Consider the following 24,606-nt stretch of genomic DNA (forward strand, 5'->3'; position numbering starts at 1 on the left):
TCCTCACAGCCTTTGATTTCAGTCACGCGCAATAACAAGTGTGGCACTCGAAATTCATAATTTGCAGGCCAGACAACGATAGAATGCCGTGTTACAAACTGCGGCCAATGTCATCTGGTCCATCCACGTCCAGACATTTGTAGAGGCCTGGTGTGGGCGTCTCGCCGCCCAGCCCTGGCCAGACGTCATCCACTGTTACTTTCGGTCCTGTACCACCATCTATCACGCGCTTCCTCATCAGCCACGCTGTAACGACAGTAGTTGTGCTAGCCTTGTCGAGCAGAACTCGCACGCGCGAGCTGGGTCCCGGGAGGGCCTTTTCGGTGCTGGAAATGATGGGCCGGCCGATCGAGGGTGCGCGCTTGAGGACGGTCTGCAAGAGATTGTTGGCGACACTCTTGATATTCGAAGGGATAAGTTCCCCCGTTGATCCGACTCAGTAACGTTGCCCCTTGTCTGTTATAGAACCAGTCATTCACCACGGCCTTGGAGATAGCAGTTGCGTGGTCCCGAGATGCAGGCGGGCCCTTCGGGTTGATCATGTTCTGCATGCTCAACTCAATTCCTTCCCTATCCGCGGCGAAGAAGTGGATGTGAGCCTGGTAGCCCGGCTTTCGTGTGGTGAGGTTGGACGCTGGGGGGCTGTACTGGATATGGAAGTGCAGGGTGTCGTTGCCTGAGGCGTAGGGGAGGATGGGCACGTCGACGGCGCCAGCAGCGTCGTACTTGATCACGGCGACCTCTGTCTGCTTTCCAACCATCCAATTGTGTAATTCATCACCAGTGATAGTACGGTTACCGAAACTATTTCGATTGGCGTGCAGATCGTGTTCACTAATACCACGATCAGACAGATGGGTAATAATTGGTACAAGGGCAGCAGCCCTCTGAAGCCTGACATGGCCGTCGTCTGCCCCGAAATCTGCTGTCGGGCATGCGAGGCACCGCGGACTAAGCCTGCCTTGACAGCGAGGTGGGTGATGGTCTCGATGCTGTAGATGGAGTTGGGGGCTGTGGCGTGCGCATTAGTGCTAATGTAGTTGTATCTCTGGATCGCTTCGATGCCAGTTCTCAGGATGATGTTGCTAATACTGGCTGAAGCGAAATACCATGCCCGGTTGACAACTTGCCTGAAGAGTTGGTTCCTTGGTCTTATGAGATACTCGGATGGTTCTGTCTTATCTTCCTAAAGGGTCGGCGAAGATTCCGTGGCAGTGATAGTTAAGTAGTACTACGGGTATCCATTGCGGTTAGCATTGACAGCAGCGCCTGAGAATAGTAATGCAAGAAAAGATGCCTTGATGACGTTTATTTTGGTTCCAAGTGAGTCGTGATTCCTTCCGCAGCTCCTCGGGAACGAATATGTTGATGGGGAAGAGTAAAGTTGTAGCTGGGTCTCCCTTTATAAGATTGTCACTTCTCATACAGGGACCATTTTAAGAGACTATCATAGTCTCGTCGTATGACGTCTATGAGCCCTTGGGCTAGTAGTGTCGATGATCAACGGTGCCGTCAGGAGCGATACTTTCTAGCCTCGTCTGTGCGGTATTAGGTTAAGGCCAACTGCTTATACTGTATTCTTTCTGCAATGTTACTTGATTAAAGATCTGGAGCGCTTGCAACTCTATCAAAGCTGGCGGCCACATGTACTCTGGATGTATGGAGATTAGAAGAAAAACGAATCATAGCCCTACAAGACTGCCTTCTAGTAGTCTCGCCGTACAACTATATCACCGTTTATTAACCCTTAGGCTAGCTACTTAACTAACGATTCTAGTTAATAGTTTTCTTGAAAGAGACGCTTCCTAGCCTTAATTATACGTGAGAAGGCTAAGTTCACGTACAACTATCATTTCTTTTACTACTCTCATCAACTAGTTTCGTTCTTAATCTGTGTACATCCCGAAGGCGTACGGCCCCTTCATACGGTGGTAAACTTCCCCAAGGAACACAGCAGTAAGAGGCAAAGAGAATGGAGACTAAACGGAAAGCAAGAAAGACCGAAAAAAAAAAGATTCCTGAAGTTTTATGATCGAGGGCCCACAGAAGTTCGATCCCCGCCCTCCCAGACCGCCGTCTCGGGTCCGACATTTTTGGCTGCAGCCTGCCGTGATATCCACTTGTCCTCCCGGGCTTCCCTCGAAGGAATGCATCCCTTGGGGCCCCGCAAGGGGACCGGGTGCCCCGGGACCGCGAAGGAAGCAGAGAAAAGAAAACTTTGGTGCCCAAAACCCGACGAGAAAGCGGTGTCGGCGATGAGATAATCGGCGACGGCATGGGCTGCAACAGGGGAGGGGGGAAATCGTGTGAGCACTAGCAGCCGAGCCACCACCCCAATGTGTCATATGGACAGGACAGGACAGCCCGCCAGGTGAATCGTTACCTAGCCCTTCTGGTCTTGGGGAGCCACTGCGCCTACGCTTTTGTAGCCTGCAGGAGGATCCGGTCTCCTGAGTGGACCGCGCGCTGCGAGACAAGCGCAGTGCAGCCCCGATATTGATTGCTTGCTCGGTGGTGGAGGTGGTGGTGGTGGTGTTCCAGGGTTGTTCTTTGCGCGCGTTTCTCTCCCTCCCTTGCCTCGCTTGTTTGCTTGCCAGCTTGCTTGCGTGCTGACCTGCAGGACGTGCCGGGCTGGTCTGCGCCGACTTTTCTCCATCCGTTTCTGCTGCTGGCTTTGCATGCCAAGCGACCAATAACATGTCCGCCTGCCCGCGTGCATGGCCGCAATATACGGCCTGCCTACGTCCTGCGGCAGAAGCCCCTCCATGCAAGCCCGCACACCAAAGGAGAAATGATTCGCCCTTGTTTTCCTTGGCATCAAAAAGGTCGGCTTGTGAGAGGGCGTGGGCTTCCTCGGGCTGGGCCAAGCGACGAGTATCGAAAGACAGATGACAGATTAGAAAAAAAGTCGGCATCCGGGCCTTGAAGTCTCACCACCGACGGGGGAAATGTCTCAATAAGCGACACGTGCCCCGCTCCGTGCTGACTGTTTCCCTCTTGTCACATCGGTGGCGACAAGAGAGAGCTGAAAAGATCAGACATTCTTCTTGCGTTTCAAAGGATGGGCGAGGGAGATTGTTGGAATTGCATTGTAAAGGGCACGCTTGAGAGAGTCTACCCCAAGATGCTGGGGAGGGCCAGCACATTTCCGCCCTCAAGCGACCGCCAGCCGCAATCCCCCCGTGCCTCCTCCGAGCATGAGGCCAGATCCGAGCCCCGAACCTCAATCTCTGATGAGGCACAGGCCTGTTTCAACCTCTTGTTGATCCTGCGGAATGATACCCAATATCTCATTTCATTAAGAAACGATAACCTTCAGGCTTTCGAGGAGACCGATGCCCGGCCGCTCCTGAGCCGCATTAATGGTGCAATCACGGCCGCGACGCGCAGCATTTACGAGCTGGGCCCATTCCTGGAACGACATCGGTGGCCGCCCTCCGAGCCGCCCCGGGCATCAATAATACGATTGAAAAACCTGAGGAAAAGGAGCAGGAGCCTTTGCTCGTCAGCGTCAGGATTACCCGCGGCCGCGAGACCGTGGCTGTCTCCCGATGAGTTGTTTTCCTGGACGGTGGCCCTGACCGCACAGCACAGTGCCGTGCTGGCTGCGCTCGACCAGCTGGAGATATTCCTCGTTTGCGGTTCAACAGACATCACCGAAGACGATAGGAGGAGACATGATGCAACGGGCTCGTGGTGGCAACAGCAGCATAGCGAGTTCGAGAACGTCACGCTGATACAATCAATGCTGCAGAGACCGAGAAGGACTTTGCAAGCCGTGCCCTGCACGTATTTGACGACGCCCGCTGGTGACACAGTCGAGAGCGCACAGATTGGCGTTGCCCTCACATCATCATCACCAACTGGAGCTGTGCTGTTGCCATTTTTCAACGATCATGACGATGGGAAGTCGGAAACACTTACATTCTACGAGCAATCCGTTGGATCATGGCCTGGGGAGATGATGAATGGGGGTCTAAGCGCTCGTCCAAGGGATCTCGACGAAGGCTCCCCTGCTCATCACTCTAACCTGACGTATAGGCCTTCGGATCTGCGTACCATGGCGTCTGGGCCATCATCCTACCCGCAACCGGACCAACCCGCAGCAGTGCAGACAGAGCGATATGCAGAACTACTGTACCACTGCGCTCCAGGGCAGACAAGAGATGTGCAGAATGCTGCCCATGGAAGCGATGATCAGGATCGGCGGGCGAGAGGCCCGCCAGAGCTCCCGCTTTCTCGGTTCAACAGTAGTTCTCGACGACCGAGGATCACGACGACCCCTTTACCTCCGCTCGTTGGCCTTCAGGCGTTGATTCCCGAGATCTCGCAACGAGCGCGGTCGACGACGCTTGACCCAACCACGTCTGCACATGCCGTATCGCCACTATCGCCGTCGTCGCCCTTGCTCTCGCCGCCAGGCCTCAGCCGACGTTCGAGCCAGGTGAGCCTGCCTAGCCCGATGCAGGCATCGCCTACCGTGGACACCCCGTTCACGCCGCTGAACCAGCAAGTCGCGAGCATGTTCGAGCAGAAGACCTTGCCCAGCAAGACCATCCAGCCGGTCATTCACGAGCTCGATAACATGATATCATCGCCCGTGTACTCCGTGCAACCCGTGTTCGAGCTGGAGGTCTCCCCGGTGGGAAACAGCCAATACCAACGGTCGGCATCGCCAGAAGAGGAGGAGAAGCATTGGCCGTATCTAGCATACATGGCGCGAAAGCAGGCTGTGACGAAGTCAAGGTGGTCGGTCCGGCGCTCGAGGTCGACCAAATCCAAGTCGTCGAAGGCGTCGAAGGCAGGTAGTGATAGCTAGGCGGCTAAACGCCTACCTACTCAAGTAGGCACACATGTAGCGAGAGGTAGTGGACGACAATGTTTGGTTTACCGTGGGTGGGTCGACAGCGCAGAACGGGCCTGACCCACCCGGCCAAGCAACCCTGCCCTTGGTTTATCTAGCCCACCAAAATCTGAGAAAATATCAACAGGTCCTCACACCGTAGTCGGATATGGTGTAATGGTTAACATCGGTGACTCTCACTCACCAGCTCGGGGTTCGATTCCCCGTATCCGAGGATGTTTCTTTTGCTCTCTTTTTGCTTCGATAACTGCTGCCGACTTGTGTTTCACGGCCTCTGTGAACAGCAGCTTCCCCTCCAGCCATGGACCAGCCCGTCGTGCGCGGTCAATTGACTCCAGGGCTGCCGATATCTTCCAGGCGTCAACAGTGAGCTGCCACATCTTGCCGTGTTCCGGGCGGATCGGGTGCTGGATTGATTTCCCAGTGTATTCATGCAGTGTAGACATTCTCTAGCGACGGGTGAATCAAACGCTGGCCTCGGCGCTAGGCAGAGTCAAGAGTGTGTAGCATGACCGATTCCTCAACGATTTTTCGTAAAGCGAGTCGCGATCGCAACGGTACGAAGTAGAGCATGCTGCTTTTCGTCCCCGCTCGCCCGGGCTGACTCGTGAGTACCGCTCGGAATAGAAGTCCGCTCAGACGCAAAGCCATAGTAGGAGACCACCACGACGGCGCGTTGGCGTCTCCGAAGGCGGGACGTTTCTCGGGCGGGGGCTAGTGGTGGTGGTGGTGGTGGTGGTAGTGGTGAAGAGAGCTTGCACAGGACTGACAGGGAGAATGTCAATAGAACAATGCACGGAAGGATCCAGAACGCATCGTGAAACCCGTAGTAAGCAGACCAAGCATGCAGAGACCGGGCGTGCTTCTTCAGCTCCTGCAGCCTGAGATGACTAGCCCACAAAGGCGACTGCAACTGTCCACTACACGAAGTCTGACCTGGTGGGCGTCCGGAGGTGACCGACGGGCGAGCACTTGAACGGCGCCATTTGGGGGCCGTTGCGAGTATTCGCGAACAGACTTTGCGCGGTCTAGTGTGTCTGAGTGATGCAGTCCACGAGTACACGTTGTGTGTATGTCTGCGTGTGTGTGGGTTGTGTTGTGCATGTTCTCATACTTGCATCCAGCACGCCCCCGAACGCGAGCATGGCGTTAGGTAACGGATAACACCGTACCCAATACTGGGAGCGGACTATCGGCTTGGCGCTCTGAGGCTCCTAGATGGCCTGAGAGCAGGAGGGGTCCGGCGACGATCGTTGGGGCCCGGCGCTCAATGGTAATGGAACCTACTATCCCAAAATGCTTAATTGGTTTCCCCCAGGCCAGTCAGAGCTTGTACTCTGCAGCGGGAGAAGTGTCGGGTGTTCACAGCGGGCCGCATTGCTGCAATGCGACACACCGCATGCACTGCGGTTCCTCTGCGGGAGGCGAATCCTCGGACCACAAAATCGAACTGATCTACTATTATACTACAGGGGACAGATGCCCTTTCTGTTGCCGTGTCTCCGGGGGCAGAATTGCTGCGAGAGGAGGCTGGCGGTGAGATGGCATCTGGTATCTTTGCTCAATTCGAGCTCTCGAGTATTCATGAAAAACTGACGGAAGAGGTCAGCCAATTGATGAAGGCGTTGGTGGATGCATAATGTCTGGACCTGACCTGCCAAAAGAAGCAGGAATTCAAGTTGGTGGTTGACTCCATCGCATGACATTGGGTGACGTGCTGCTTTGCGTGCCAAGGACTGCCATCGAAGTGCGCCAGAGACACTGACGAAAGGGAACCCCAGGGTCCTTTGGGGGAAACCTGGCTGGCTGGGCTGGGCCGTGGTATCGTGCGCGGTGTCTTTTCAGGGTTGCCTCCAGGCACGCCGTAGATCACGGACCGGTATGATGGGTCCCTGGCAAGCCTAGGCTGCCTCGGATGCGAGCAAGGGCGTCGGGAGTGGACAATTGCTGCAAGGCACAGCTGAGCCCCAGCAGTCCTGGAGATCGTGATGGTGATCGCATGCCCCCAGGGCTCTGGGGCCCGGGGGATCCACGTCTGCCAAAAATAGGAACATACGAGGGACATGACGGAGAAAAGACGATGCAAGCCGAGATACAGTGGTATTCAAGACCGGGAGGCCTGATGATCGCGTTGGCAGTTGCTGAAAGGGGCCCCACAATGGCCGGTGGCTCTGTTTTTTTCCTTCAACGCGAGTGGCAGCGATTAATTCACGCGTAGGCGGGCGTTGCTCAGGAACAGAACAGGTAAAAGGGCTCATCGACAGGGGTTAAAGGGGCTGAGGCGGGCCGGGATTGACGGAGCAAATTCTGATTGCCGATGACGGTGCCGAAATGCCATGCTGCCAGGCTGGCTGTTTGTTGCTGCTATATTGACAATTGGAAGCAGCGATCGACAGGGGACGTATGCCTGTTTCCATAGTCTCAGAGCCCAAAGAGGAGGGAGCGACAAAGCCAATGTGCCAATGTGCCAGGTGCCAGGTGCCAGGTGCCAGCTGTCTGGGTAGGAACAGACAGAAGAAAAAAGATAAAAAGAGAGAGAGAATACGAGCAGGGAAGACCGTGTCTCTCGGCATGACGGATGACGGGCGGGCACCAGGAACACGCGCTCAAGTTCCGAGGGAGGGCGGCAGGGCGGCAGGGCGGCCGCGAAGACGACAAGAAATGCATGGCTGTTGCTGTTACGCTGTTACGGCCTTGTTCCGGTGTCGTCCCAAGACCCCAAGCCTCGCCACGAAATTGAAGTTGTATGGTACCCCATAGTTATTGTCATGTATGGCATGATTGCATGCACACGCAATCCCTGGAGCGAGCTGCTCCGTTGGAGAAAGGCAGTCCGGGCAGGTTGGAGTGGGTGACAAGGTGGGTGACAAGGTGGGTAGCAGGAAGGAACCTTGCTTCCCTCCCTGCCTCCTCGGGTGCCCACTGCCCAGGCCCCAGGTGGTTTACACGTACTAGTACGCAGTAAGCGTTCCCGCACCTGCACGCTCTCAGGCTCTGTCAGGTACCTACCCCAGGTACCCGTCCGTAAGGACCACCACAATACTGTACATGCGACATGCAAACATCAAAGGACCGTCTCCATTCTGCATTTTCCATACTCGGACAAATGCCAGGTCCGTCGGACCTTTTGTCTTCAGACAGCTGCAGCCTGCGGCCTGCATCGTGGCTGGTGGTCAGATTGATGCTCGTTACCTGGCCTCCGATTCGGTTTGAAACCTCTCTCTTGGGTTTGGTTTCCAAACAACTCAGGAGCGGGTCTGTTCGCGAGCCCAGCCGTTCAGCCCGCCGAACCGGTGCAATCTGCAATTAATTCAACCGCCAGAGCGAGAGCCCTGAGCCCTTAGCCACCCTGATCCAACACATAGTGCCGGCACCATCCATTTCCCCGTGAGCTAGTCGACGCTTTGGATACATAGTGCACTGCAACCAACAGTCTGGTCCGTGGTACGCCCACCATGTTGGCAATGTCCTTTGTTCAGCCCCGCTCCCACCGCTCCAGCTGGGCTGGGCCCTAGCATCCGTCCGTTGGTCTGCCAAAACGCCCTCGACCTGAACTGCAGCCCCTGGAGCTTGTGACTCTCTTGTTTTTTTCAGCAATGGCACAAAGGACACAAAGCACCGTGAAAGAAACAACAGCAGTAGGGTAGGGGGGTTCCAGAACCAGTCCGAGACCCCGGCGGGCCCTTGAGCCAGGCCTCTTCTTTGCCTTGCCTCAGGGCGGCATAGTCGGCGGGCCAGGCTGTCAAGGGGGGCCCTTCTCCATCCCATGTCGGGCCTGGTCCCGTCTGATATCGCCATCTTGATGTGATACTATGCGGTGCGGCACCGTCATTATTGAGCAGAAGCTCGGATTATTTCCCCATCAATGCCACTGCACCGCTGCCGCCGCTGCCACCCTGCAGATTTCAGGAGCCTCCGTCATCGTGCCAAGCTTGGGGATCCCGACTGGTGCTGCCTTTTTACCTCTGCCCGGCCTTGGAAGCTGTTCCCAAACTCCCCTCACCCCTGACCGGCCGCGGTTGTCATGGCCCGTCTGGGCCCCTGCTACGGGCCTACGGCAGACCTGGGGAACAGACTCGAACCACCACCACTTTGAGTCGATTCATTTATTTATTAAAAGTCGGCCGCGACTGCCGTCCACCTTCCAAGTACGCAATCAATCATAGTACGCTCCATCTGGTCGTTCCTATCGCTCTTTGGCCCCGTCCAATCCGTTCTTTATTATTACTATACTCGCCGTCTCCCCACCGTCGCTTGCATTTTACACACCACCACAGACAGACAGACAGTCTTCACATCGCACTCTTTGTCGCGTGATACTCGCAGGGGGCCTCGCGCGAATCCTTTCTTGAATCGCAACCTGCACCTCGGCAAGGCACAGCCGTGGAGAATAGTTGCATAGACCCTCTCGTGCGATCTCGACCCTTTCCCCAAGCCATCCACCACCCGAGATTCAATCGCTTGTCGACATTTACCCCCTTTTGATCGCCCGCCAGCCGCCCTTACGACCCGGCCGGAGAGACATCCTCAGCAGCTGCAGCTGTGCCGCCACCGGAATCTTCGACGGCTTCTTTTTTGTGGCTTGAGACGTGCTGTCACGCTGTCAAGCCGTCAGCTTGTCGGAGAGCTGCAGGAACCGTGCCACAAAGAGAGTCCCCAGGGCTGAGAGGCGGTACGGTAGACCCGTCCTTGTGCAGCTCCCCAGGGCCGGTACGGGGCACGCACATCGTATTCCAATTGTGGATACTCGGTACACTGGACACTGCACAGATTCCCCACTCACCGCGGTATCCACATATTGCCTGAGAATCGCACTTGGCGGTGAATTCCTGACCCCTACCTCAGCTTCGCCTCTCTTTAATAAAAGGGGACGAGCACCTACGGACCGGGCGTCTGGCTCTGGATCTTGGTTCTGGCATATCCTTTCTTTCGAAAAACACCCATCAATACTCACACGACCACGTTCGTTTCCGTAGCTTTTGGTAGACTCTGCTCAACGGGGGGGAATGCATACGAACGCAGCAGCAATGGCTCCGTACAGCGCAAAGGTGGACACGCCTCGTGATGTCGAGGAGGATGATTTCGATTTCGAGTACTTTTCCCGTACTTATAAGCCGCTATCAAACCTCCCTACCCCTCCTCCGTCATCGAGAAATTCGGCTTCCCCAAGCCCCGTTCTCGGCGTGGACAATGATGAGTTCGCCGACTCGAGCCTGTTAGGTATGTGTTCAGTCGTTTGGGCGGTGGGCGTGTGTGTGTGTTACCGTTTATCGTGGTCGCGCATGACTAATCAAGGCCGTCTTACAGGACCTGCAGTGCATCTCGTCAACCTTCACCCACCATCAGCGTCGATCGCATCACCATCCGTCTCCCACGTTCAGGCCATCATCACCCGCGCCGCCCTCCCTCTCGAAACCATCGCGCTGGCCGTGTGCATCCTCGACTCGCTCGACTCGAAATTCTCCCGCAAATGGCGCATGGACTTGCCCCTGGGGTCGGCCCCATCCAGCAAGCGACACACAATCTCGGCTGCCTCCAGCCTCGTCACGCACATCGACCTGGTCAAGCCCGAGCTCATCATCCTCACGGCCCTTGTCATCGCCTTTAAATTCACCGAGGACTGCCAGGAGCCAACACAGTACTACGCATCGGACTGGGGCAACAACCAGTGGACATGCGACCAGATCAATGCCACGGAGCGCAACATCATGGAGCACCTCGGCTACCGCATCCTGCCGCTGTTTGAGAAGTCGATCATCGAGGACGCGCTGGACGACATGCGGAGAGCCGGCGAGATGGCACTGCGGGAGAGGGAGATCAGCCGGCAGAGGGTGAAGCTGGACGTCGGGCACTCGAGGTCCGTCAGTGTCCCCGTGCGGCCGGGAGGCGGCGACGCCATGTTCGGCCTGGGCTTCCAGTTGACACCACTCGACACGCCCCCCGAGGAGCGGTCAGTGGAGCTGGGCGCGCCACAGTAGTACAAGGCGTGGGAGCCCCGGTCCCTGGTATGGCCGGGGCCTATCCTGGACAGCGCATCACCAGCAGCGCCACGGCCTGTGGTCTGACGTTGTCCATGCATGCACGCGTGCATTACTGGCATTGCATACATGCCAGCAGCGAGCGGAATCTGCAATTTTTGCGACTAGCGAGTCTTATTGTCATCACAGCGAGGCGTTGGGATCATTGGGAATTCTTGGATATCGATATACTATCTCGTCGGGGAGGAGGCAGTGTTGTTCTCCCCCGTTGCAGGGCACAGTACAGTAGTAGTTTCTAATATTAAACCCCATGTGCTGCGGCACAACCCAAGTACTTACTTTCAGTTGGCCTCAGTCTGACCCGTCTTCATCGGCCTGGTTGTCGACTGGACTCGTACTAGTCAACCTCCAAAGTGCATCAAGCCTTTCGATATGCCCCTGCTGCCTGCTGTACACCCCATCAAGTGGCCCGTCACTGATAGGCTCAAGGCCTATCGCATGCCGCTTCTGGTTGATCTCCCACTTATACCGCCGAACATCCGCCTCAACGTCCTCGCCCACGTACAACATGGCCGTCTCCACCCGCGCGGGCCTCCAGCCCCTCATCCAGTCCGCAACCGCCTGCTGGGCCCAGTCGAGCCAGTCCTCGGCCGCCTCCAGCCCGACCAGCAGCGCCCCGGCGCCCTCCTCGCCGACCTCGCCCAGGTACTCGAGCTTCTCGCGGTCCTCGGGGCCGAGGGCGCCGCCGAACTTCCTCCTCACCAGCTTCCCGGCCGGGTACGTCATGACGCGCTTCGACCGGGCCGCGACGAAGTCGAAGCCCCTGCGCGCCGCGGACAGCTGGGCCTCCTCGGCGTCCCGGAGCGCCGCCGTCAGGTCCCCGAGCTGCGCGCCCACGGCGGTCGGGAACTCGCACGTCTCCCTGAGGTGGCCCACGACCAGGCCGCGGCGGTGCTTGCACACGGCGATGTATACCTCCTGTAGTATCACACGTGGTCAATCTCCGGCAACACTCTCACGCCCAGGGTCCACTTACGAGCTCACGGAGCAGCTTGTCCATCCGCTCCAGGTCCCCCGGCTGCGGGTGCTCGCCCACAAGCCCGCCAAACAACCTCAGCGCGTCCTGGTTGAACAGGAACGCGGCCCACGACAGGTCCAGCCGCGGCTGCACGCCCTCGAGGTCAGCGAGCGCCTGCTCGCGGGACGCATCCCCGTCCACGGCGGGGGATGTCCGCACCACACCGTCGTCGGTCCTCCTCCTCTTCGGCGGCGGCTCCGGAGGCTCATCCAGCTCCTCGAACAGGCCCCGCCGCAGCCCCGTGCTGGCGCGGATGCTGCTGGGGGACAGGGGGCCTCTCCCCTCCTCCTCGGCGAACCTGAGCAACGCCCGCAGCCGCGCGTGGCCGTCCCTCCGTTCCTGCCGCCGGGCGCCCGCCACGCCGGACCAGTGCCGCAGGGCCGTGGCCTTGACGTCTGCGGCGGCGGCGAGCGCCCGCCCGCGGAGGGCCGGCCCCAGCGACGGCGCCAGGGGGCTGAGCTGGTCCTCGGTGTCGCGCTCGCGCTCGCGCTGGCGGGCCACCACGCCCCCTGCCCCTGGCCCGTCACTCAGCTCCGCCGGCAGGGCCGCCAGTGCTGTGCTGTACTCGTTGTGGCTGGGGCCGAGGTAGGCGCGGATGTGGCGCGCGACTTGTTCCCTGACCGCGTCTGGCTCGCTGGCCGCCGCGGCCTGGTCGGCCCTGTGGGTGTACTTGCTGCTTTCCCCGACGTGCTGGGGTGATCTGTAGCCGTGCTTGCTGTGCCATTGGGGGGGCTCGTCTTCAGAATCGTCGTCAGCATCATCGTAATCGTCGTCCGTGTCGGAGGATAGCCAGGGGATGTCGGAGAACCCAGATGACAAGATCGAAGACGGAGGCTGAGCAGGGGGATCCCAGTGGACTTCATCGCTGGGTGTTTCCAGCCCTTGCTTGGCTGTGTCGGGGGCCTTCTTATCTTTGGAGGACTCGGAGCTCGTGGGGCTGGCGCCATCGAGCTGGGGCCTGGGAGGTTTCGAGGCCGGATTTTCGCCGTCGGGTGATGAGCTTGATGCCTCACTGTCAGTGGTCACGAACTGATATGGAGGTTGACGACCATTTTGATCCCTGGGATCCGTAACAGGTGTACTCGCAGAGACTGCAGGAGGCACTATTGGACGCGTATTGTTTTCTTCCTGGTCACCTGGTGACGGAGAGCTCTCACTTGCGCTGGGGGACGGCACCTCGGATTTCTTGTAATCTGGCCAGTGTACAGTCTTGATCACCTTCTCACGCATACCCCTTTTCAGGATTCCGGGGACCTCATTTTGAGGTGCTTTTCGAGGTGCTTTGGGAGGCGGAACAGGGGGCGGGATGTATCTGTAACCGCTGCTGTCGTCGGGACCATTCTCATCACCTTTGAGCAAGTCCCTTGGTGTATCCGGCTGGCTGAGGGTGTTGAGGAGTTGTTTCAACGTAGCTTGTTCTTCAACTGAGAGGACTCCGGAGCTCTGATTATTCACGACGAAATTCCTAGCCTGAAAGGATGATCCACCGGTGTCGAAGCCAGTAGGGGGGTAGATGATGGCCTTGTTGGAGCCCCTACTCGAGTCAAGCTGTCTCCAATGGAACCTCTGCTGAAAGTCCCACAAGGACGCGTTTAGCCTTTCATGTTCGCCGTATCCTTCGCTCTCACTCATATAGATCTTGACCCCCTCCCGTATCAATTCCTTCTCAGACTCCTCGTACAGCTCGAGAGCATCCCTCAGGCACCAGCCAAGTACATGGTACATCCGGTTCAGAAATTTCTTTTGTCTGAGAGCGAGGTCGGGACTTGCGGAATACCTTCTCACCAATCGTCCGATCAAAGTAGCATTTCGTGAGTAGTCGTCTTCGAGGCGCATAACGTGGATGAGCCTTTTGTGCTCCTCTGATGTAAACCACCAGTGATACCGTGCAAGACCTTGGAGTGCTAATCCCACCAGACTGGCTACATCTGCAAACTCTGCAAAACGTGGTTGTAATGATTCAATTATTGGCACGCATTTGTCTATAGTTGCACGAACTCTGAGCGCAATGGGCCTCTTCCCCACCGTGAGCATTTCGTCCATGGTGATGAAGATGGGCTCATTGATGAACAATTGGGAGGTCGGGTCAGGAAAGCCGCATACAAGCTGTTGGAATAGGAGGTTTGGAGGAAAATCTGGAATGCACTCTGGCGTTAGCTGCACGGTAGGTAACTGTCTATTCTTGGCACCTGACTACCGACATGGTCAAAGACACGGTTTGGCACCATGAACGGGGTGCTTTCTAGGTCCGAGACAATGAATTCGTGCAATTGTTTTCCAGATGCGGAAGACTGATAGAAGCGGAACCTCATATTTGGTCGACGCCCTTTGTTTCCCGACTCTACCTAGGTATCCAAAAATTCTTGGTTTGATCGATCATGTTGCCTAGCATTACATGCCTGCTATGTGATGAGAAATGAATATGTGGACTCGCACTGCATGCAAACATTGGAGAGAGTAAACCGAGCTCTTCGTGTCAAAAGCATGTACAGTAGTAGTGAAATGTGTGATCTCGGGAGCTTTCTATGCCTAGATAGATCCCAAAAAGATTCTCAAATTTCGGTTCATCAAAGTAGCTTGAGGGTATGTTGATGATTGTCTGAGCAGCTGATCGTATCAGATATGCCGCGGACTCAGCATAATTACTGCGGCAGCCTCTCCTGGGTGGGGTGTAATATCGAAATCATCTGGACCATACTCTCATCAAATAAAGTTGTTTATTCCGAACTAAGCGAAAACCCTATCGTCTTGTCCAAGTAGACGAAGCCTGAGATGGGGTTTTTAGGTTGCTGGAATAATCTCCCGTACGGAGAGCAACGAGGAAAGATAATCCCTGTTGAGTGCACTACGGCATTCCGGGCACGCTCACTTTATCGAAGGAAACAACCTTTGACTAAGGGCACTAAATGAGGAAAATGAAAGGGCTATCCCGATTGAAACATGATATTTCTAATGGTGCTTGAGGACCAAGGGCCGGGCTTGCACTCCAAACCTTATCCACGCTCGCTAACTTATTATTATAGTAAACACCAGTAACAGCCAACGAGGTTTTTGATTCAAAAGGAGCTTCTGATGTAGTGGGTACATTTTACGGTGATGTGGCAACGAGTAAGGGTTTCGCAGGTATTTGACTGCTATTTGCGATATTCAAAGCGTTGCAATCGGTCAAGTCTGCACTTGTGCTCGAACACACCTTTCTAACAGTTGATCGGAACATGATGTCATGTTCAAAATAATATGAATAGGCAATTTGGTGGGTACTTAAGTATGAACTAGGACTTTACACATTTACAGATTGGGGTGGTGCAGGCTACCTAGGTAGTCTCGTGATGTATAAAGATCTTCTGATACCTAGGGTAGGTAGGTACAATGGGTATTATTGATAAAAGAACTTACCTGTTTTATTAACAACAGATCTCCCTGTTTCCTACTGAACTTACCTGGCCTTTGTCTGCTCCACACAAAATGAAACTTGCAACGAAACCCGGCCGTTGTAACTCACCACCTTGCGCGAGCGCGGGCCGGATAGGCAGCCAACTCGCCAACAGCCTGGTCTATTCTTTTCTTAATAGTACCGAGCTGAGACTTGAGGTCAATTTTCTTGCCCTCGTGGGTCTCCTTGTTGTATTCAGTCCTCAGGCTCTTGAACTGCGCAAGCATGGCCCCAAGAAGATACTTATGTACGCTAGCATCAGTCTCAATGGAGCACTCATAGCACTGGGGTGGGAGGTGACCTCCCGCTGGAAGTGTTTCGGGCGTACCAAATAGATTTTCCCTGGTTAGTGGCCTTATGAGGCGGGATGAGTGCTTGCAGAGCTGATAATTCATGGGGAGGCGGCAGAAGGGACAACACTGCTGGACCTCGAACCATTGCTTAAGGCATTTGTACCCCGCTATATGCCCACAGGGTAGGATAGCCACGGTACTGTCGTCCTGCCCCTTGCTCTGCGATCTCAGGAGTAGCTGGCTTTCATGGCAGATCCCACAGGTACCGAGCTTTCCCGCGTCGAGCGAGAGCGATATCCGAGGGCATGGGACGAAGTTTGGGTTCTCGGCCTCGACCAGGAGGGATTCGAGTTCCATTTGTTTGAGAGCCATGATGAACTCGAAATTGGTGGGGGCTGCGGAGAGTGGCCTGATTGTGGTCGTGAACTGTCGATGAGTTGTTTGATCAAGGTGGGCTCTCAACATTTGAACTGCCTTGCTGCCGCGACTCGCAAACATATATAATAGCATGGTGTCAGTGGAATTTCCCGTTACAATGCTGCTGCTAATCTTGACTTATCTTTGTCTGTCCCTTTGATTACTCTCTTCCTCAAAGAGAGCAAGTAGTTCTTTGGTTGCATTGTGAAATAGTATCAATTGTTTCTTTGTCGATCTGTCCTTCCGTCCCTCCAGACGCACAATTTGGCCAAGAAGACTTCAGAGGCCTTGTAGCAATACATCGTTAGTGGTCCGCCAAAATGGCACTGGACAGACATGAACCCATCCACCCCAGGACGTAGAGTCATCGATGGGCCTGGCCCATCAAACTAGTACGGCTGTGCGCACCCGCAGAACCGCTCCTCAACAGTTCTAGGTTTGACTCAGAGTGGGACCAGCCAATAGGGAGCCCGCCAATTTGACTTAGCGGCTGCATCGCGAGTGAGATGATCGTATGCGAGATCTCCTGCCAAGGGGGGTTAAGGTTCTGGTTACCTCGGTTCCCTGCGGTTGAGACACGACCGTCCAGGTACCCGGGTCGCCTGCAGCGAGCGCGAAGAAGTCTGGTGCAGGTGCTCACACAGGTGCGGGGGTCCTTCGACTCGCCCGAGCGACCATAACAGCGAACTGAGGGCTTTTCTCGTACAGATTGGGTGAAATGCTGCTATACGTGACATACTCGTAGTTCTTGTCTCTTTTTCTATCCAAGGACTAGTTGACAAGATGTTGTCTCCTGCCGGATCAGCTCTGCGACTGACGCTGTCCCGAGCTCAGGGACCCGGACAGCGGCTCGCCGTTGCTTCTCTGCCCTCCCGCCGGTTAAAAGGAGCGGCCCGGATCCACAGTCGTGCTGGCGTGCCCGGCCGCCAAATGTCGACGGTAGTCGAGGACCATGTCATCGAGAATGCACATGTGCCACCACCTACTCCCCGGCCCCAAGGTCCGGCGACGGAACCTGTTGTGACAGAGCGCCCGACCAGTGATATTCTCAAGCAGGCCGTCAAGGCCAATGGCCTTCGCAATGACTGGACAAAGGAGGAGATCTCGGCCATCTACAACCACCCGCTGATGGACCTTGCTTTCCAGGCGGCGAGTCACCTCGAATCTACTCACACAAGCTCCACATGAAGCTGACTTGCCTCCTCTGGCCAGGGAACTGTTCATCGCCGGTTCCACAACCCGGCCGAGGTGCAGCTGTGCACGCTGATGAACATCAAGACGGGCGGCTGTAGCGAGGACTGTAGCTACTGCGCTCAGTCGACGCGCTACCAGACTGGCGTCAAGGCGCAGCGTGTCGAGCCCGTCGAGGCGGTCCTCGAGGCGGCGCGCACGGCAAAGGCCAACGGCAGCACGCGGTTCTGCATGGGCGCCGCGTGGCGCGACATGCGCGGGCGCAAGAACTCGCTCAAGAACATCAAGGCCATGGTTGAGGGCGTCCGCGCCCTCGACATGGAGGTCTGCGTGACGCTGGGCATGATCGACGACCAGCAGGCCAGGGAGCTCAAGGAGGCCGGCCTGACTGCCTATAACCACAACGTCGATACCAGCCGCGAATTTTACCCGTAAGCATCACTCTTCTCTTTTACCAGATTCTCGTCTTTCATGTTTTGGGATGCTCCCAGGTGTATTGCTTTCGGATCCGTAGCAGATGACTGACCCAAACCAGTTCGGTTATCACCACACGAACCTACGACGAGCGGCTCAAGACGCTGTCGCATGTGCGCGACGCCGGCCTCAACGTCTGCTCAGGAGGCATTCTTGGCCTGGGCGAGAAGGCCGAGGACCACATCGGGCTTCTCCACACCGTATCCACGCTGCCCTCGCACCCAGAGAGCTTCCCCGTCAACGCTCTCGTGCCCATCAAGGGTACGCCGCTGGGCGAGAAGGCCCCCATCGAGTTTACGGCCATCCTGCGCACCATTTCCACGGCCCGCATCCTGATGCCCAGCACCATCATCCGCATCGCCGCGGGCAGGAAGACGATGAGCGAGGAGAAGCAGGCGCTGTGTTTCATGGCTGGGGCCAACGCCATCTTCACCGGTGAGAAGATGCTTACAACGGAGTGCAACGGCTGGGATGAAGATGGCGAGATGTTCAAGCGCTGGGGCCTGGTGCCTATGAAGAGCTTTGAGAAGAGCCCTAAGCCGCAGCCGGAGCTGTAGGAAGAGGGATTCTGCCAGATCTATACGTGCATGAAAGTAGATCAAATCCAAATAGACGCGAAAACAACCTTGTCTTGGAGGCAAAGTTCAGAGTCTTGCTTTCTCTAATGCGCCCACTTGCGTCGTGTCTTCCAGCTGGGAAGTCTGCGAGTGATGCTTTTCATCCAGCTTCATAGCGGCCCACTCACCCATCGCCGCCACTAAAGTTTCGACCTCCTGCTGTGTGTTCCCCGCATGCAGACATACTCTCACCCGCTCGGTCCCTTGCGGTACCGTGGGTACTACTATCGGGCGTACCATCAAGCCCCGCGCTTGGCAGTGACTGGCAAGGCTGCGCGGGTGCGGCGTGAATACGGGAATAATTGGAGACACGCTGTCGTCGAGCGGCCTCAAGGCAAGTATTGCTGGGGCTGAATGGTCTCCGGCGAGGCTGGAGACGACGCCGGCGAGTAGGTGATGCGTGAGGCGGATGAGATACTGGAGGCGGCCAAGCAGTGTCTCCGTCCTGCCTGACATCATGAAGTCGTATGAAGCTCTGATGCTGGCGAGAGACGGATATGACATAGCTGTCGTGTATATCAACGTCCGGGCGTAATTTATGAGATATTCCCTAGTGATCTTTGAGCATAGGACGACCGCTGCAGCCCTTAACTTGTCAGTACTGGAAATGGTAGAGATGAGACACATGTAATGTTTATCCAATCACAAAAACAGGGTGTACTCACCACCTTGACTCCCGAGAGCCTTGCCAAACGTCACCACCCGAGCAAAGACTCTGTCTTCGACGCCCAGTTCGCAACATAAACCCCTACCACGCTGCCCGAAAATTCCCGTTGCATGCGCCTCGTCTACAATGACATAGCCATTGCCCTGCGGGAGCACTTCATGGACAGCATCCATCATGTCTCGCAGCGGTGCCAAGTCTCCGTCCATGCTGTAGACAGCCTCCATGGCCACAAAGACATTGGCACTTCCCTCACGTACCCCACTGTCTCCCCTGGCCAGCTCCTGTAACACTCCTCGGAGACCATTGACACAGTTGTGCCTGAACGGGACCCGCTTTGTGGCGGCCACGCGCGACAGCCTCATGCCATCATGGACGCTGGCGTGGATGAGCTCATCGTAGACGATGAAGTCACCAGGCTGCGGGGCACATGAGAACAGCCCCACGTTGGCGTCAAAGCCCGAGGTAAAGAGCAGGGCGCCTGGCGAGTTGTGGTGCTCGGCGACGAGGGCCTCGAGTGAGTCCGCGAAGGGGTGGTTGCCGTCCAAGAGGCGGGACCCGCGCGACCCGAGCTGCTGCGGCGGCGGCGGAGACGTTGAGTGCTCATCGCCCTGCCCGGCCCGGGAGCTATGCCCCTCTTGCCCCAGGAGGTCGAGAAATCCTTGACGGACCTCGGGGTTGGTTGAGAGGGACAGGTAGTCGTTGGATGAGAAGTCGACGGTCCCTGGTGGGACTGTCGTAAGCCTGCGGAGCAGTGACCTTGAGCGACGGCGTGAGATCAAGGAGGAGAAGGTCGACTCGAGGGTTGTGTGCGAGTCTTGGAGGGGCATGGTCGCCGACGTCTCGCCGGGGGCTCAGATGATGGCCAGAGGCTGCTCGTCCTGTGTATTCTGGCTCTCATCAGCGTCGAAACTCGAGGTCTCCAAAGCCCATACCGCAGCTTAGCCTCAGTAATTGCTATCTGCACATGTGCACCCTTGCGTTCTGCACCTCAACAAATCTTAATATAATGGACTCGGGAAGTACTGAAGTACCTAGTGGAGGTACATGGCCTATGTACCGGGTCCGGTTGAAGTCACCGCTGGCCCGAAATGTGGATGGACCCTGACCCTAGTACAGCCCCCCCCCTCCACGGCTGCAGACGGGATTACATGACCAGGGTGGTGAGGGTGGGGCGCCTGGGCATCGCAGAGCTCGAAGTTTGAGATGAGCAAGCTCAAGGGCCTCGTGAGTAAGGCGTTTCGATGCTGCACCCTCACCTCAATTGAGGCAGACTTGCATCCGCAGTCATGGCGGTACGCACCGGGCCAGTTGGCGGGCTGCTGTTCCCGTCACTGCGCATTCTGCAGATCTGGGGCGCCAACACTGGCGTCGGCAAGACTGTCGTGTCAACCATCCTCTGCGTCGCTGCTCGACACAGGCGGCCCAAAGAGGGCGTGCATTACCTCAAGCCCGTGTCCACCGGCCCCAGAGGCGACTCCGATTCAGAACACGTCAGTAGGGTGTTTTCGAGGTTCCTCGCCCAACAAGGACCGAAACCAGAATGGTTCACCAGCAGCACACTTGTCCAGTACAAAGACCCGGTCAGCCCTCACATCGCCGCAACCAATTCCGGGCGTGTAAGTCAAAGGCACACCCTTCCTCACACCCTTCCAGTCTCGTCACCTTCATGTTAGGTGCTCTGCTTACTCACCTGCGGTAACAAAGCGCATCATCTCCGACCAGCACTTGCTGTCTGTCGTCCATTCTCATGCCTCTAAGCACGCCAGGCACGCTGCCGCCTACGGACATGGGTCTCGCACGCTGGACAGCTGGCTCTTTTGCGAGACCGCTGGCGGCGTGCATTCTCCCGGCCCGTCTGGCACCTCCCAGGCCGACCTGTACCGGCCCTTGAGGCTGCCTGCTATCCTGGTTGGTGACCACAGACTCGGCGGCATCTCGGCAACTATCACAGCATATGAGTCCCTCCGCCTGCGAGGCTATGATGTCCAGTCTGTTCTTCTGCTTAAGAACGAGCAATACCAGAATCATGAGTACCTCGCATCCTACTTTCAGGATCGGGGAATCCCTTGTGTCGCCGTGCGCCCACCACATGAGCGTCATGAGGACGCTCGGAAGGAACAAGGGCTACTGCATGATTATTACAACTCTCAGGGCAGATCCACTCCCATCAAGGCCATGTTAGGCATTCTGGCAAAGAATCATGAGAAGCGTATTAAAGAACTCGATAGCATGGCAGATGATGCTCAAAAGATGATATGGTACCCATTCACCCAACAGAAGCTGCTGACAACCGATAAGATCACCGCCATCGATTCTGCGTATGGTGACTACTTCCAGGCCTTTTCCGCCGCCCCTGGGCCTCCCAGAGACATCGAACCCAGATTCCCCGGGGAATCTGATGCGGAAAAACGCGCGCGCCACCGTGACCTAAACTCGGAGGCCAGATCGAAGGCCAGATCGACGCCACTTCTTCGTCCTTCGTTTGATGGCTCTGCTTCCTGGTGGACTCAAGGTCTCGGCCACGGCAACCCGCAACTGACGCTCGCCGCCGCGTATGCTGCCGGCCGCTACGGACACGTCATGTTTGCCGAGGCAATCCATGAACCGGCCCTGAAACTCGCAAAGCTCCTGCTCCGCACTCTTGCAAACCCGCGTCTTTCTCGTGTCTTCTACTCCGACAATGGGTCCACCGGTACCGAGGTGGCTGTCAAGATGGCCCTCCGCGCAGCCCGGCTACGGTATGGCTGGGGGCCGAGAGAGGAGTTGAGCATCCTCGGCCTAAAGGGTAGTTATCATGGTGATACCATTGGTGCAATGGACTGCTCTGAGCCCGGGACCTACAACGAGAAGATCGAGTGGTACAAGGGCAAAGGCTACTGGTTCGATTTCCCAACGGTCAAGATGACCAACGGAAAATGGAAAATTGACGTGCCGCCCGCATTCTGGGCTGAAGGGAGTTCAGCAGCCCAGACAGAGTTCCCCGAACTGGGCGGAATATTCGACTTGGAATCACGTTCAGAAACAGAGCTGTACCGTGACTACACCCGCTATATCTCCCGCACCCTCCAAGGTCTCCGAGACCAAGGATTCAAGTTTGGTGCGCTCATGCTCGAACCAGTCGTGCTGGGAGCCGGGGGCATGATCCTGGCCGACCCGCTCTTCCAGCAGGCCCTCGTGGACGTGGTCCGGAGCGACCCCAAGCTCTTCTCCGAATCTTGCCCCGACCCAGATCCTGAGGACACCAAAACCTGGAAGGGGCTCCCTGTTGTCTTCGACGAGGTTTTCACTGGTCTTTACCGACTGGGCTGCCCAAGCTCTGCCAAGTTACTCGGCGTGCACCCGGACATAACGGTACACGCCAAGCTTCTCACGGGGGGGCTAATCCCTCTTGCTGCTACTGTCGCCTCTGAGTCCATCTTCCGCTGTTTTGAGAGTGACGACAAGAGCGACGCCCTGCTTCATGGTCACAGTTACACTGCCCACGCTGTCGGCTGCCAGGTGGCCATTGAGACTCTGGAAACGATGAGACGTATGGAGATAGACGGCACGTGGGAGAGGTTTGTACAAGATTGGACGGTTAGCTCCTCGCTTCCCGACGACATACACGTAAATGACGGTCTCGAGCCATTTGTGTGGAGTGTCTGGAGTCGTGACTTCGTGAAGGAGCTGTCTACCAGGGCAGAAGTGGAGGGTCTTTGGGCTGTGGGAAGCGTGCTGGCGATCCATGTCAAGGATTCCGCAGGCTCTGGTATGTCCAATCCCCCATTAAAGAGTACATTCTCAACCATGGCTTACATGTGCATCAGGTTACAAGTCAAACGCCTCTCGTGCCCTGCAGGCTGAGCTCCTGAAAGTCGCCAGGGGCTCCAACGTGCATTCGAGGGTCCTGGGCAACGTGCTCTACCTGATGGCATCACAGACAACGAGTTTCGAAACAGTCATCGACCTCGAGAACCGGCTGCTGCGTGCCGAGGCACTTGGAGGCTTCCCAGACGAGGAGGAAGTGGAGGAGGAAGAAGTGGACGCGGAAATAGATCTCGAGGAAACAGAACCCGACGAGACGTCAGACTGGGATTCTGATGTCTCAAACAAAGACACATTCTGACCTCTATTATATAATTCGAATTGATCTATTCTGAGCTAAGAGCAAGGCGTGGCCAAGTGGACTCACACTTCCATGCTTGGTGAGGACCTAGGTAGGTAGCCTTAGGTCAAGAGCCGAAAGACCACATCGCGCATTCAAATCAGAATATAGGTCAGCGGAACAACCAAACCAGCACATGCGACCATATCCACAAGAAAATATCGGATCCCGTTCGCTCTCCTGTAATCAAGCTTGTGAGAGGCAGATTAGTAGTTGGGTCGGTGACGACCAGCGAATCCCTGCTGTTGCATGTTTTCTCTTTTCTTTTTTCTCTTTCTTTTTTCACCATCTCGTTCCACAAACCAGTGGGCCACTCAATGCCCCATTGCGGTGCCTGACCTGACGGAGCTTGTGGGGGGACCTGGGGTGGGGCTTCAGCAGGGCTTCAATGCATGTAAGATGATTGGCCAGGCGCTCTTATACCCACCGTGGACCTACTCCCACTCTGGTCCGGCGGTCTCTCTTTTGGGGCTCGGTCAGCAGTGTGATTTTGCGCCCTTGAGATAATGTCACCTTTTTGAAACAGCTCCCCAAACTTGTAATGCTGGATACCTTGAATGTACACGCCACCGCTCCATATTCTCAGCACTCTCAGCATACCGCTCATCACAAGGTAGGTCGGCGCCGGAAAACAGCTCGTCCCTGCTCACTGCCCTGACCGTCCTGGTGCCGCCGGGCCCCTCGTCCGGCGAGAGCCCTACCTGCGTAGCCATCTTGTCGGCCTCGAACTCGTATCAGGTTCTCGCTCCGGCTCGTCACTGGGCATGACTGTGTCCCTGTACGTGTTTATCTGGAGGCGGGTGGCGGGGATGTGAGAGAAGTGCGGGGCTGAGGTGTCGAGGTAGTAGTCGACTATCGCCAGGTTGTGGGGGCCCGAGAGGCTTGGGTATGGCGCGCCCGCTGCTGCGGGGTGCTGGACGTAGGGCAGGTTGTCTAGCCAGTGGCAGGGCCTGCATCTTTTCGCCACAGCGACCCCGACAGCTGGGGGGCACTAGATATAATTCTGAGGAGGAGCAATCACTCCGGCGGCGAATGACGATCGGAAGTATCTATTCCCACGTTTCGCTTGAGGATATGTAAGCCTCAGGGACTATGAAGCTCCCAAAAGTTCTCGTACATGCGAGGTCATCAAAATTGGGTCAAGACCGAGGTTGAATATTAATCCCACAGCAGCACTGGCTTTGGCCTGAGCAAGGGCGTGAGAGTACATAGCATGGCTGGGGTAGAATCTTGCATGCTTACTAATTACCTACAAGCATATTCCCATTCCTAGAATCGACATTATTGTCTGACATTTGTAGCACTCGATTCTATGAGAGCATATATCTTGATGTAACTATTCAGATGAGATTTCATGCATTCTCAGGCTTCTGTCAGGGCCATGGGCTGAACGCCCGCAGGACCAACCAGTAGGTCCGTGCACTCTGCTTATCTTATCAGCCCAAGTGGC

The 24,606-nt window shown here is 56.3% G+C and overlaps 8 protein-coding genes across 8 annotated transcripts; 4 read left to right on the plus strand and 4 right to left on the minus strand.

Annotated features, from left to right (window-relative positions):
• Positions 1-91: 91 nt before the first annotated feature.
• Positions 92-761, minus strand: KVR01_003702 (uncharacterized protein; the record flags this gene model as incomplete). The annotated part of the gene is made up of 2 exons (XM_044791422.1): positions 92-397; positions 480-761. The coding sequence occupies 2 exons, from the start codon at positions 759-761 to the stop codon at positions 92-94; spliced, it is 588 nt and encodes a 195-aa protein (XP_044648717.1).
• An 861-nt stretch (positions 762-1,622) lies between these two features.
• On the plus strand, positions 1,623-7,801 carry KVR01_002518 (uncharacterized protein). The gene has a single exon (XM_044788466.1). It carries the CDS (start codon positions 3,062-3,064, stop codon positions 4,817-4,819), a length of 1,758 nt encoding a protein of 585 aa, XP_044647533.1. The 5' UTR covers positions 1,623-3,061; the 3' UTR covers positions 4,820-7,801.
• A 300-nt stretch (positions 7,802-8,101) lies between these two features.
• Positions 8,102-12,300, plus strand: KVR01_002048 (uncharacterized protein). The gene is made up of 2 exons (XM_044786631.1): positions 8,102-10,084; positions 10,172-12,300. Exons 1-2 carry the CDS (start codon positions 9,871-9,873, stop codon positions 10,840-10,842), a joined length of 885 nt encoding a protein of 294 aa, XP_044647063.1. The 5' UTR covers positions 8,102-9,870; the 3' UTR covers positions 10,843-12,300.
• Positions 11,194-14,019, minus strand: KVR01_003191 (uncharacterized protein; the record flags this gene model as incomplete). The annotated part of the gene is made up of 2 exons (XM_044790158.1): positions 11,879-14,019; positions 11,194-11,820 (listed from the first exon to the last, which is right to left on the minus strand). The coding sequence occupies exons 1-2, from the start codon at positions 13,961-13,963 to the stop codon at positions 11,194-11,196; spliced, it is 2,712 nt and encodes a 903-aa protein (XP_044648206.1). The 5' UTR covers positions 13,964-14,019.
• Positions 14,020-15,418: 1,399 nt separating this feature from the next.
• On the minus strand, positions 15,419-16,309 carry KVR01_002174 (uncharacterized protein; the record flags this gene model as incomplete). Its single annotated transcript, XM_044788233.1, has 2 exons — positions 15,959-16,309; positions 15,419-15,865 (listed from the first exon to the last, which is right to left on the minus strand). The coding sequence occupies exons 1-2, from the start codon at positions 16,154-16,156 to the stop codon at positions 15,419-15,421; spliced, it is 645 nt and encodes a 214-aa protein (XP_044647189.1). The 5' UTR covers positions 16,157-16,309.
• A 436-nt stretch (positions 16,310-16,745) lies between these two features.
• KVR01_002880 (biotin synthase) lies at positions 16,746-18,352 on the plus strand. The gene is made up of 3 exons (XM_044794323.1): positions 16,746-17,212; positions 17,276-17,685; positions 17,790-18,352. Exons 1-3 carry the CDS (start codon positions 16,847-16,849, stop codon positions 18,283-18,285), a joined length of 1,272 nt encoding a protein of 423 aa, XP_044647895.1. The 5' UTR covers positions 16,746-16,846; the 3' UTR covers positions 18,286-18,352.
• A 5-nt stretch (positions 18,353-18,357) lies between these two features.
• KVR01_003749 (uncharacterized protein) lies at positions 18,358-20,050 on the minus strand. The gene is made up of 2 exons (XM_044785175.1): positions 19,011-20,050; positions 18,358-18,923 (listed from the first exon to the last, which is right to left on the minus strand). Exons 1-2 carry the CDS (start codon positions 19,837-19,839, stop codon positions 18,373-18,375), a joined length of 1,380 nt encoding a protein of 459 aa, XP_044648764.1. The 5' UTR covers positions 19,840-20,050; the 3' UTR covers positions 18,358-18,372.
• A 158-nt stretch (positions 20,051-20,208) lies between these two features.
• On the plus strand, positions 20,209-23,156 carry KVR01_002862 (uncharacterized protein). The gene is made up of 3 exons (XM_044790503.1): positions 20,209-20,628; positions 20,717-22,760; positions 22,819-23,156. Exons 1-3 carry the CDS (start codon positions 20,299-20,301, stop codon positions 23,115-23,117), a joined length of 2,673 nt encoding a protein of 890 aa, XP_044647877.1. The 5' UTR covers positions 20,209-20,298; the 3' UTR covers positions 23,118-23,156.
• The last annotated feature ends 1,450 nt before the right edge of the window (positions 23,157-24,606 follow it).

This window comes from Diaporthe batatas, assembly GCF_019321695.1.
Source record: "Diaporthe batatas strain CRI 302-4 chromosome Unknown Contig00003, whole genome shotgun sequence".
NCBI lineage: Eukaryota > Fungi > Ascomycota > Sordariomycetes > Diaporthales > Diaporthaceae > Diaporthe > Diaporthe batatas.

What these genes read in the sequence shown, in the direction of transcription:
- KVR01_002518 (XM_044788466.1), top strand. Translation starts at nt 3,062, where the DNA reads ATGGGCGAGGGAGATTGTTGGAATTGCATTGTAAAGGGCACGCTTGAG.
- KVR01_002048 (XM_044786631.1), top strand. Translation starts at nt 9,871, where the DNA reads ATGCATACGAACGCAGCAGCAATGGCTCCGTACAGCGCAAAGGTGGAC. An exon ending in CGCCGACTCGAGCCTGTTAG is followed by an intron (nt 10,085 to 10,171) that starts GTATGTGTTCAG and finishes GCCGTCTTACAG; the next exon opens with GACCTGCAGTGCATCTCGTC.
- KVR01_002880 (XM_044794323.1), top strand. Translation starts at nt 16,847, where the DNA reads ATGTTGTCTCCTGCCGGATCAGCTCTGCGACTGACGCTGTCCCGAGCT. An exon ending in TGGACCTTGCTTTCCAGGCG is followed by an intron (nt 17,213 to 17,275) that starts GCGAGTCACCTC and finishes TCCTCTGGCCAG; the next exon opens with GGAACTGTTCATCGCCGGTT. An exon ending in ACCAGCCGCGAATTTTACCC is followed by an intron (nt 17,686 to 17,789) that starts GTAAGCATCACT and finishes GACCCAAACCAG; the next exon opens with TTCGGTTATCACCACACGAA.
- KVR01_003749 (XM_044785175.1), bottom strand. Translation starts at nt 19,839, where the DNA reads ATGCCCCTCCAAGACTCGCACACAACCCTCGAGTCGACCTTCTCCTCC. An exon ending in GGCTCTCGGGAGTCAAGGTG is followed by an intron (nt 18,924 to 19,010) that starts GTGAGTACACCC and finishes TAAGGGCTGCAG; the next exon opens with CGGTCGTCCTATGCTCAAAG.
- KVR01_002862 (XM_044790503.1), top strand. Translation starts at nt 20,299, where the DNA reads ATGGCGGTACGCACCGGGCCAGTTGGCGGGCTGCTGTTCCCGTCACTG. An exon ending in CCGCAACCAATTCCGGGCGT is followed by an intron (nt 20,629 to 20,716) that starts GTAAGTCAAAGG and finishes GCGGTAACAAAG; the next exon opens with CGCATCATCTCCGACCAGCA. An exon ending in CAAGGATTCCGCAGGCTCTG is followed by an intron (nt 22,761 to 22,818) that starts GTATGTCCAATC and finishes CATGTGCATCAG; the next exon opens with GTTACAAGTCAAACGCCTCT.